General features: G+C 43.9%; 1 protein-coding gene across 1 annotated transcript in view; it reads left to right on the top strand.

Moving 5' to 3' along the window:
• TENM1 (teneurin transmembrane protein 1) overlaps positions 1–12,336 on the top strand; it is a 569,033-nt gene that overhangs the window by 517,052 nt on the left and 39,645 nt on the right. The window contains exons 24-25 of the mRNA XM_082446781.1: positions 8,231–8,597; positions 10,030–10,540. Of these exons, the coding sequence (XP_082302907.1) occupies positions 8,231–8,597; positions 10,030–10,540 (878 nt within the window). The remainder of the gene's footprint in view (positions 1–8,230; positions 8,598–10,029; positions 10,541–12,336) is intronic.

The raw sequence follows: 12,336 nt of genomic DNA, 5'->3' as shown, positions 1-12,336 counted from the left end.
TCTGCCGCAGGCATCTTAGTAACCACAAATTCAGCATTTTGTTTTGACCCTGATACTGTCTGAGCTTCTTCAAATTTCTAAAAGCCATCTGGAAAAAGTTTGGTTTGCGGCACTTGGAAAGCACAATGATACTTTTCAGAGTGATGGCTCCTATTGATCTTCCTTTTAAAAAGTGTAAATTATTGCAAGATGAAACATACCAGCTCTGCTTTGGGGGGTTTTTGTTTGTTTGTTTTGCTTTGCTTTGTTTCCTCAACTTCCAAAATGTTTTTGAAACATTGGGGTAGGTATGATTTAATCTATAGGCTCTGCAGCAAAATGATTCTAAAGATCAGTCCAATTGTAACTCTTGATTCGATTGATCCTGGCTATTCATCTGCAATGAATAACGTGACTTACGTGTCAGTTATTCTGACTGGGCAGCCATGGACACAGACCAGGCTGACACATTTGACCAAAGGTTGAGGGGTTCCTCAAACTCTCCAGCCGTTATTCAGAGAAACACAAGAATGTGGATCTGAGATAATGGGAAATAATTTGCCGGTTGACGAGTCCATGTAGTCTCAGTGTATTTCATCTTCTAATAATTTCCACTTTTTAAAAGCAAGATCAATAAGGATCATCGCTCTCAAAGGTGTCATTGTGCTTTCCAGCTGCAGAAAACCAAACTTCCTCCAGACGGTTTTTTCCCTCTTTGATAAATTTGAAGAAGCTCAGACAGTATCAGTGTCAAGAAACGAGAAGGCCATTTGAAAACTGACAGAAAGTGATGGTTAACAATCTGGAGTTGTCAGCTTTTAGAAGCACGGGGACGTCTAACATGGAGCTGGCAGAACACCTGGCAGAGAGCATTGCGTCCCGTCACTGCATCTTCCCCCAGGTTGGCGTACTACAGAAGCGATAATCATACGCTTCCTGGAAATTCCTGCTGAAGAGGCCTCGGAGATCAAAAGCAAACAGTCACTTTTCAGATGAGCCACAAGGCTGGAAATGTACTAAAGGAGGGAGATGAGAAGTGTCCTGTTTAGGATAGGGAGACAGGGCCGTTTGGTAAACAGCTGGTTTCTTCAGCACAGTTGAACTTGGGGAAAAGAAGTTATTAGCACTTGGTAGCAATGGCAAAATATAGTAACAGTCATGATGTGTTTCTGAGGCTTTTCCATGAGAAGTAATTTCTTAAAATGGATGGAATGGAACAGAAGTAGTCTACTGCTCTGTGTCACTAGCAACACCCTGTATCTATTAGAAAATGAAGGAAATGAAGTCAGCCAAAGGTTGTCAATTACATGAGGGCAGGGCCTAGTCTGTCTTGGTTAGAGCTGGCTCCTTACTGCCTAGCATAATGCCTAAAATGGGATAAAGAGCCATTTATTGGCAGAAGAAAGGAAAAGAAAGTAGCATGTTCTACACTTGTAACTGCACCAAGAGTACTGTTACAAATAACAGTGGGGAATCCAAGTAATAAGCTGAAATATTAGCCATGAAATTGGCTGACAAATGTATGTGAAATAATATATCCCAATATAAGCCAAATGTTTCTTGGAGGACACATAGCTTAAAAGGATTCTCAAGCAATGGAATAAATGAACAAGGAGGGAATGGCTGGTGACAGAGAAGCAAGGGAAACCTTGAAAGAGCATGACGATGTGACTGCACTTAAGAGTTCATGAGAGGGACTTCCCTGGCGGTCCAGCGGTTAGGACTCTGCACTTCCATTTCAGGGGGCACAGGTTCAATCCCTGATTGGGGAACTAAGATCCCACAAGCCGTGAGGCACAGCCAAAAAAAAAAAAAAATCAAACAAAGGTTCATGAGATAGCCACGGAATAGAACATTTCCATAGTCAGACAGGAATGAGAAGAAATACAGGCATGTTCCATAATAAAAAGTAGCCTTTACAGAGCTCTTTCTGTGTACCAGGCACTGTGTTAAGTGCTTTATGTAGATTTTTTCTGTATAATTCCTATAATAAATTTTTGAGAAGGTATTACTACTTTACCCAATTTTCTAGATAAGGAAACTGAGGCTCAGAGAGGTTAACTGATTTGCTCCAAGGTCACAGAGTTAGCAAATAACAAAATTTTGAACCCAGGAAGTCTTAACTCTGAAGCCTGAGCTCCTAACCACTTCCTTCTACTACATCTGAGCCTTTTTCTACGGAGAGAGTATATAGCTTCCATCAGATTCTCGAAGGGCTTTGTAAATCCAAAAAAGCATGAGAAACAGTGTAGCAGACTCTAAGCCCGTGAAGGCAGGGACTATGTCTGTCTGAATCAGCACTCAGATATTTGCGAGAGGGGTGGAGGGACAACTATGTTAACGTGTGAATGTACTGGTGAAGATCTGGCCTCCAAATTGATTCTCCTGCATCAATCTGGTCTCCCTCCAGCCTGCTCCCCAAACTGCAGCCTAAGTGATCTTTCTAAAGCCCTAGTCTGACCATGTCAACCCCCAACTTTAAAGATCTTCATTGACTCCTCAACACCCTCAGTTCAAGTGGTTCTCAACAAGGGACAGTTTTCCCCTTAGGGGACATTTGGTAATGTCTGGAGACATTTTTGGTTGTCACAGCTCAAGGGAAGGTGCTACTTGCATTTAGTGAATAAAGGCCAGAGACGCTGCTAAATATCTTGTACTGCACAGGACAGGCCCCACAACAAAGAATCATCTGGTCCCAAATGACAATAGTGCCTCAGTGGAGAGACTTAAAATTAGTCCCCGGCAAACACTGAAACTTCATTTACCACCACTACCTACCCTACTTATGCTCCAGCAATCCCAGACTGCGGTGAGCTCCACACTCCCATATGGTTTCGTGCTTCTGTGCTTTTGTTCATTCTTTTCCCTCTGCTGAGATCACTCTTCCCTCCTTGCTTTTTCTCAGTACCTTTGCTTCATCCTTCAAGATTAAGTTTACATTTCTCTTCTAGGAGTATTGCCCCAAACTTCCTCCTCTGTGTTCCTATGTCACCCTGGGCATGTGTCTATCGTGTCACTTAACCATGTGATATTGAAATGACCTGTTTCCGTATCTGCCTTCTGTCACTTGACCGTGAACTCATAAAGGGCAGGGACTTTTTTTATTTACCTTTATAATAGTGCCTGAGACAGAGTAGGCACCACAAAGCATTGAACTGAAAGGTAACAACTGACAGAGAGAAAGACAAATCACTCAACTCCTAATGAGCTTTGACCTTCTCAGCAACAACAACAACAAAAAAGGTTGAAATCAACCTTTAGGTTGAATCTAACCAGGTAAAGGGGAGGCCAGACTTGGTGAGGAGAGCGTGAAGAAACATGTCCACTCTTCTAGGTGAGGAATCAGACGGCATAGAGGCGAAGAGCAGACATCTGAAAATGGGGATATTGATAGTTTCTTTCTCAAGTGATTGCTCTAAGCATATAAAGTAATAATCCATGTAAAGAGCCTGATACGTAGGAAGCACTCAATAAACAGTAGTTACTTTTATTAAACGCTCAGATGAGTGGGCCTGTAATTTTACAGATGTTATTGATTAGGACCAGTTCAAAGGAAGGGGCAGCACCTATTTATATTTAAAAAGTAGGTCAATTTAAAGAAAAATATTAAGTCAATAATAGTGCAAGTGGTGGACAGCTAAGGCAAAATTCATGAAGCTGTTATGTGGACAACTGAAGTCTGGGAAACGGAGCTGAAAAGGAACTATATTGAATGGTAACTGGACTAGGTTCCTTCTAGCGCTAAAGGTTTATGACTTTGAGACCATTTTTCATGTTAATACCATTGGCTATCCCATACTTTGTCCAGGCACTGGGCTCAGTACCTTGCCTCCTTATCACAAATAATCCACGCAATATCTCTGAAAAGTAGATAGAATATCATTAGCTTCTTTTCCTTATTGCAGATGAAGAAATCAGAGACTCATAGAAGATACCTCATTTGCCTAGGGTTACACACTAGTATGGGAAGGAACCAGCCTTGAAACTCTTAGGGAGAGCCTCAGTTTGCAAATTATGGTCTGTGTCTACAGTGTGGGATAACTGAGGAATTTTCTAGTTTAGTCTAATCAAGGGCTCATATTTAGATTTTGCTGTTACACATGGATTTTCCCCGATAGGATTCTGTTGCTTTATAAACTACTACTTAGGTCAAAATTAGCTGGCTCTCAACCATGGGACTGGCTGACCTGAGAGCCAAGTGCCTTCAAGGCAGATTTTCAATTAGCAGAGGAAGACATGGTGCTGTCAAGGCTTGACATCCAGACCAAGAGCCCCTTGCTGCTCTGGGTTATTTCTCAGGGAAGGTTGTTGGGAGATGGGCACATTCTACCAGCTGGCGGCTACACCAGTGACCTTTAATGCTAGTTTAGCTTAAATACATTTTGACATTTCAAGCAAATTAATGTATTTTTACAAGGTGGGGCAACGACCAGAAATTAGGCCAAATGGTTTGCCTGCAGGCCGGGCTACTGTGCGAAGATTCCAGAGCCTCACTGCTGTTCCTTCAGCTCTTTCCGCTCCCACCACCCCCAGAAGAAATGTTTATTTCTCTCCACCCGGACAAATGCCAGCAGCCCTCAGGGCGTAACCTTAGCCCCACCTCAGTGGTCTATAATTCTGGGGTCTCTCTGCAACTAACAGATGCTAATTCTGACAGCCAGAATGAGCACAAAGACTCCAATCCGCATGCTACGTTGTGTGCTATGGAAACGCCTTGGTATAAAGCACCAGTTCCTTGAAAAATTACGTGGAAAAGGGAGCATCTAACATGAGAAGCAGGTAGAAGGAACTAACAACCTACGAGAGGTGAAAAGGTCCAGTTTCTGAAAAGACAGACCCTAGACTACTAAGTAGCCACACACCTTTCATCTGAGGAGTTTTCAGAGACAAATCAAATGGGAATTAAAGGGATTCTGTGTAGCTCGTCCAGAAAGTGTCTCAGAAGCACAGAGGCCACTTTAGTCACAGGAAACTGCCAGAGGGTGACTTATTTGATGGAACAGAAAACAAACAGACACAATAGCTGGTGTATTTTTGAGGCAATTTTAAACCTAATAAACATGACACCAATAGTGTTGACTTAAATCAGCTTGGGCGAGTCGGAGAATTTAATAGCTCATCTTCCAACTGCCAGCCTTTATCTCAGAGGCGGCCTTGACCGCAGAGAACTGAGTCCAAAACATGGCCTTCTCTGACTTCTGCCAGGTGTGTGCCATCCCCAGCCTCTGCCCCGGCCTCAGCTCTCAGAGTGGGGATAATTAGAACGTCATTTCTGCCAACTTTGTTTTTTCTGGGTCACTGACTTCAGACTTGATCAAAATACGAGTGTTGGACTGAAATCCATTCGTTTCCTCTTCCTCAGCCAGCCCCAGCTTATTTCCTGGGAGACTGAGCTCCATAGGCCCAGCGCACACAGACAGCTTCTGTACCAGCCCGATGGTGTGTATAGAGGTCCAGAGTGAGGGCTATGGGGGGGTCCACAGCGCAGGCCTCCATCTCCCTGCTCTCCCTCTCCGTGGCAGGGCGCTGACATGCAAGGGCCTCAGACAGACGTGCTGAGGAACACATCACAGCAAACTGCTCTGGGAGCTGTTAAGGCTGGTGTTTAATGTTTATCCAATGGCCTCAGTCTGAAAGGCTCTGTAGAACATGCATAACAGAAGCTCAGCTTTATACTCCATTAGCATTCAAATTCCTAGCTGTCCAGAGGCATATGGTACTGACCAGAGAAGGCCAGCCTATGTCGAGGCTGAGGGCATGTAGAGACAGGAGGACAGGTTGAGGCTGCTGCATGTCTGGGAGAGACACTCAGAGACAGGGGGCAAAGAGCCCCAAGTGGTACAAGAGGGGAGGTCAAAGACAACCTTTGTCTTCTTTATAACATCACCTGTTGCCCTCCATTAAGAGACAGAATTAGAGAGAAGGGCTTTATCTCAGACTGGCCTTTGTCCACTTCATTACTGAGTGGAAGGCCTCTTCCAACCTGGAAATAGTGGGCCTCAGAATGCGATGATAGCGTTTATCTTGTTTTCAGACTTTTGGATTCAAGGAGAAAAACAAAGCTTTCCTCGGGCTTTCACTCAAGGCAAAAAGAATTGCAGCTACATTACTGTTACTATCTTGGCCAGGAATGGGGCAGACTCTTCTGCCTTTGCCTAGCCATAAGAGAAGAGAAATAAAGTACAGAATAAGTGAGTGGTGGAGTCGAGAGTGCACATAACATAGTTCTCTGAGAAGTGCCCGGTGATAAATAGCAGCTGTCGAGGAAATGTCAGGGTAGGCATTGGGCTGACTCCTGTGTCAAGAAAGGAACTAGAGTAGATCCGTGTTTGCTTGGCCTGTGTGTCCCAGTGCCCAGCACAGCACTGGGCACCAGCACGCCAGACACACACACACACACACACACACACACACACACACACACACACACACCAGTCCTTTTGCTTCTAACTCCTTAATGTGTCTCAAATCCATCTACTTCTCTCCATCCCCACTGTCGCCAACCTAATTCAGGCCACCATCATCCCTCACCTGGACCACTGCAGGAGCCTCTTAACTAGCGGCCTGTTTCCCATCTCACCTCCTCCTCCAATATGATCTCAACAGCAGACAGTGTGATCCCTCTAGAACCCAAATATGATTATGTCACATCCTTACTTAAAGCCATCAGAATAAAACTGGACATGTACATCTCTCCATTACCTGGTGTATTAGTCTGCTGGGGCTACCACAACGAAACACGACAGAGCAGGTGGCTTTAACAAGAGAAAGTGATACTCTCATAGTTCTGGAGGCGGGAAGTTCAAGATCAAGGTGTCGGCAGGTTTGGCTTCTCCTGAGATCTCTCTCCTTGGCTTGCAGACGCCCATCCTCTTACTGTGTCCTCACATGGGCTTTTCTCTGTGCATACACATTCCTGGTATTTCCTTCTTCTTATAAGGACATGAGAGCCCCATGCTTATGACCTCATTTAACCTTTATTACCTCTTTCAAGGCCTCATCTCCAAATACAGTCACATTAGAGGTTAGACTTCAGCATATGAATTTAGGGGGGCACAATTCAGTCTGTAATACCTAGCCACTGTCTACCTCCTGATTCTCACCGATCACCTCTCCCATCACTCAGCCTGTATTAGCCTTACTGAATTGTTTGTAGTATCTGGATGGGCCGTACTGTCTCTAGTCTCTGAACCTTCACCCATGCTGCTCCCTCTCCCTGGATTGCCCTCAACTCTGCTGCCTGCCATTTCCACCCCATTCCTCTCCTACTGGTCACTGCAGACCCTATTTAGGTACCACCTTCTCTGGAAATACCCTGCCTCCTGACTCCTAGTCTGGGTAAAGAGCTCTCACATCCTCTCTGCTGCCTCCTTCTCATGACATGGAGAGTAATTGCCTGATGGCTCTCCAAGGGTTCTTGTAGACCATGAGGCATTTGAAGACAGAGCTGTGTCATTTTGGGGGTCTATTGAATGCCCAAAGCCTAGCACAAGGCTTAGCACAGAGAAGGTGCTCAGCAAACATCCAATGAAAGAACAAACCAACCTGTTTCTTTGCTGAGGAAAGGAGGATATGGAGTGAACCAGGTCAAGCCACATGAGCAGTGCATTACAACTTAGGATTCCAAATCCCCAGCTGATGAACTGTACCTGAGTATTCCACAAGACAGATGCTAGGTCTGTGCCAATGAAAGGTCCTGTCCCAAAAGGTTGCTGATAGAGTAAAATCGGGTTTCTCTAGCACTCTGTTGTCCAGGTGCCTCTATGACTTTGCTGTTCCATGCATCTACAGAGCAGTGAGAGAGATTTGCATCTCATAGTGCCACAGAAGCCCTAGAGCAGTGGTCCTCAAACTTTATTGTGCTTCAGAATCACGTGGAGGACTTGTTAAAACATGGCTGGCTGGGCTCCAACTCCAGAGTTTCTGATTCAATGTCTAGGCTGGGGCCTGAGAATTTGCATTTCTAACTGGTTCTCAGGTGATGCTCTTGCTGCTGGTCCAGAGCCCACACTCTGAGAAGGATCCTTCTGGAATTATAGCAGAAAATAATTCACATTATGTTGGAAATGGCATAAATGGTAAATGTGTTTACCAGAGCACTTAATCAACTGTCCTTCCGAACTTTGCCGGATAACACCAACATTGCTGAAATTCATGAGACGGGGAACCAATAAACCAATTTTTCTTTCAAGGTAAAACGGCCCCAGAAAGATATTGTAGCCTAATGGTGTGTGTTCTGTTCTTTTTGCAGGTGCGATTAGAGTGGCCAACAGACCTCGCAGTCAACCCCTTGGACAATTCACTGTATGTCTTGGATAACAACATTGTGCTTCAAATTTCTGAGAACAGGCGAGTGCGGATCATTGCAGGGCGCCCCATTCACTGCCAGGTGCCAGGCATCGATCATTTCTTGGTCAGCAAGGTAGCAATTCACTCCACTCTGGAGTCGGCAAGGGCCATCAGCGTCTCCCACAGCGGGCTGCTCTTCATAGCTGAAACAGACGAGAGGAAAGTAAACCGCATTCAGCAAGTTACCACCAATGGGGAGATCTCCATCATGGCTGGTGCCCCCACTGACTGTGACTGCAAAATTGATCCCAACTGTGACTGTTTTTCAGGTATGACCTCTTTAGCAATTCAGCAGCTCCCCCTCTCTGTTTTCAAAAGAAACACGTGCGTCAGAAAAGTCAAAAAAAGAACAAAATTATGACTTGTAAACATTGGTGTGAGGCAGTGGAGAAAGCAATGGATTGGGGACCAGACAGCTTAGTATCTGGTCCTTGTTCTGCAACTGACTCACTGAGTGACCCTAGGAAAGCCATAAAACCCCTTCATGACTCACTTCACCTGCTAAGTAGAGAGACCACGTGTCTCAGTTATATCACCTTGCTGCTTTGAAGATAAACTAGTATAATAAAAGTTTTGGTACTCTAAGAAGTTAAGACCACTCTACAAATGTAAGGTCATGATATTATTTGTACTTTGGAGAAAGGGAAGCTAGGTAAAACCTACATTTACTGATTTAGCTAAGGAAAAAATTACTTCCAATAAGTGACTGGTTTCCAGATTAACAATGTGTGCTATTTGAAACCCAAAGGGACTAACAGCAGACTGCTTTCGGGATACAAGGGCAAAATTAAACCTCACAATGAGGGTTCTCGGGACATCAGTCTGCTACTTACATTGTTTTTTTTTTAATCCAAAATTTTCTCCATAACCAATAGTGCCCTTTACTTCCAATTGAAATAGGGGGGGAAAAAAGAGCCTTTTCTCCAAAACACGGAGTGGATATTCCAGACAGTAAACAGTCCTGTAAATGTCAATAGATGCATTTATTGCTGGTGCGTGGACATCCCTCCATGCTGCTTGCAGCCCTATCAAACTGCTCATCCACGCCCAAATGGTTCTTTTAACCTTTGCCTTTCCTTGGGACAGAGGAATCAAGAGTGAGCAGCTGGGTCAATATGACTTTTGATTGATATTTCCAGTGTTTTCCTAGACAACTAGTTTTATAGTTATTTTGCTAATTGATATCTTTCTTTCAAGGCAAAACTGGAATGTTTATTCCAGTTATCAAATTTGATGTTCTGAATCATTGTCGCACTTGCAGACTTAGTGTACTTTGACAATGTGACAATGAAAGTTAACAGAAGAAAGGTGTCTGGGCACAGCAGGACTGGAAAGCCCTGAGATAGATACTATGAGCATGGACAGGTGTTAAGTCTCTGGATTTCCAGCCAGATTTGGGGTGGCTGTCATCATTTGCTGTTTTTGTATCCTTCAATGCAATAGATACAGAAGAGCAGGATTGACGATTTCACAAAATTGGTGTTAACTGAGAGGATTGCATCTCACCGTTCATCTTCAGTGGCACTGACGCAAGAATTGTGAATAATGGGTTTCAAATATCCAGCTGGGGCATGTGGAGAATGTTGGTTCACTGATTGTTCCCTTTAAAATGATTCTTGATGCACAGCGATTTCTGTATACGGTATGTTTGTATAAATGCTTGTGACCACAACTATTAACATCAGGGTCTTTCTCCCACAGGTGATGGTGGCTATGCCAAAGATGCAAAGATGAAAGCCCCTTCCTCCTTAGCAGTGTCACCTGATGGTACCCTCTACGTGGCAGACCTTGGGAATGTTCGAATTCGTACCATTAGCAGGAACCAAGCCCACTTGAATGACATGAACCTTTATGAGATTGCGTCACCTGCTGATCAGGAACTGTACCAGTTCACTGTCAATGGAACCCACCTGCACACCTTGAACTTGATAACGAGGGACTACGTGTATAATTTCACCTACAATGCCGAAGGCGACTTGGGTGCGATTACCAGCAGCAACGGCAATTCTGTGCACATTCGCCGAGACGCAAGCGGGATGCCCCTTTGGCTTGTGGTGCCTGGCGGGCAGGTGTACTGGCTGACCGTAAGCAGCAACGGAGTCCTGAAAAGAGTGTCAGCCCAAGGCTACAATCTGGCCTTGATGACCTATCCAGGAAACACGGGGCTTCTGGCTACCAAAAGTAACGAAAATGGATGGACAACCGTTTATGAGTAAGTTTCTAATTCTCAACATGGGCTTTGTTAGGTTTGTATTTGCAATTGTATTACAGTGGGAAAATGACTTAGTAATTGCTGAGTGTTGCATGCTATTTTCTCCTAACAGCCACAATAAAAAAAAAAAATAAGTCAAGGAGAAAATTTTACCCAACTCCTAGGCTTCGAACCCATTTCTCCAGAGCACTTTTGCAGAGCATAAGAATAAAAACATAGGCTGAATGAAGAATCAAGCGCGGCGCTGCACGAGACAAGAATGAGGCGGAAGTCCATGTGCTCGAGAAATTTACAGCATAGCTGGGAAAACAAGGGAAAATTTCATTTAAATGACAAAACTAGAAAATAGTTCTAAAGTAGCAAAGAAGCAGTGTGCTTTAACTAGTATTTATTGATCCCTGTGGGGTTTAATGAATGTGTGCGCAGCCCAGCCCAGCCCAACTCAGTTTAAGTTGTGAAATGACGTGGGGCAAATGCTGAAACAGGAGAAGCTGCACTCCACTGGCTGCTTCTGGGAAATGTGGAGCAAAAGCTTCAGTACAGGCCTGCGCCCTCCCCCCAGTTTCCCTGCACAAGGCAAAGACTCCAACACATTTGGGTATTCACAGACCGGATCTGTGATAACTTTGTTTAGCTGGGAATTAACAGAAGGTGTGTCTGACGGCAGGCGACTAGGAGGTGTCCTGTCATGGAAATAGAGACCATCGTCCTTGCCTTTTAAGGCTGGACAACGTTATTTGCAAGTCAGCCCATTTAGAAAGCTAGTTTGCGAGCACTCGGCAAGCATCTTCCCCACGAAGGGAACTGCTGAATTTTTAACCAGTTTACCAAGTGAAGATAATCCATGGAACTGAACCCAGAGCCTGAAATGGCATTCAAGTTGAGGAACGTGAGAAGCGGAGATACTGAATACGAGGAGTTCCAGGTGTGACTCTTCCGTGAGGATGTAGGGAATATGAAGAGACTAGATCCCACGAAACCCTCCTGAGGAAAGGGACAAAACAGTTGGCCTTCAAGTGTTGGATCATTTCCCAAAGAAATGCCACTTATACAAAAGAGCTGGACAGCTATTTTAGTTTCACTGAGAAAAATGTATTCAGTTTCTGTTGCAGGTCTTCCTCTATTTCTTGAAAAATTTCTCTTACATCTTAATAAAAGTAATAAAAGCTACTGTTCACTGAGGGTTTACTATGTGCTAGGTCCTAGGGTAGGTGATTTACATAAAGTATTTTGTTTGATCCCCAAAATAACAACATGGGGCACGTGCTCCTGGTTTGCCTATTTTATGGATGAGGAAACTGAGGCCCAGCATGGTGAGCTTGTCCTGATTCACACAGATGTCCAGGATTCAAACTCCAACAGTCCGACTCAAGAGCCCACATTTTGAAATATACTACCCTTAAGAAAGATAAAAGTTCTAATGAGAATATCTTTTTTTAAAAATTCACGCAAGGTCACACTGCAGCTGAAATTAGACAAATAACTATTTTGAAAGCTAATGGTTAAATTCAGTTAAGCAACAAGAAATGGCAGAATTATTAACTAGTTTTCAAAATAACCAGTTCAACCGTTCACTAATTTACCAATTGTCACATTGTACACTTGAAATACATGCAATTTTATTTGTCAGTTATACCTCAATAAAACTAGAGAAAAAACCCCCACAAAATAACCCGTTTAACCATTCATTTATTTATTCAACAAATATTTGCTAAGCAGCTAGTATATGCCTGGCAGTGTTCTGGTGCTGGGGATATAGCCGTGAACAAGACAGATACAAATCCCTACCTTCATAG

The sequence above is a fragment of the Balaenoptera physalus genome (assembly GCF_965194825.1).
Source record: "Balaenoptera physalus genome assembly, chromosome: X".
NCBI classification, from domain to species: Eukaryota; Metazoa; Chordata; class Mammalia; order Artiodactyla; family Balaenopteridae; genus Balaenoptera; species Balaenoptera physalus.
Note: the sequence above shows the minus strand (reverse complement) of the source record. Positions and strands in the feature narration are given on the sequence as shown.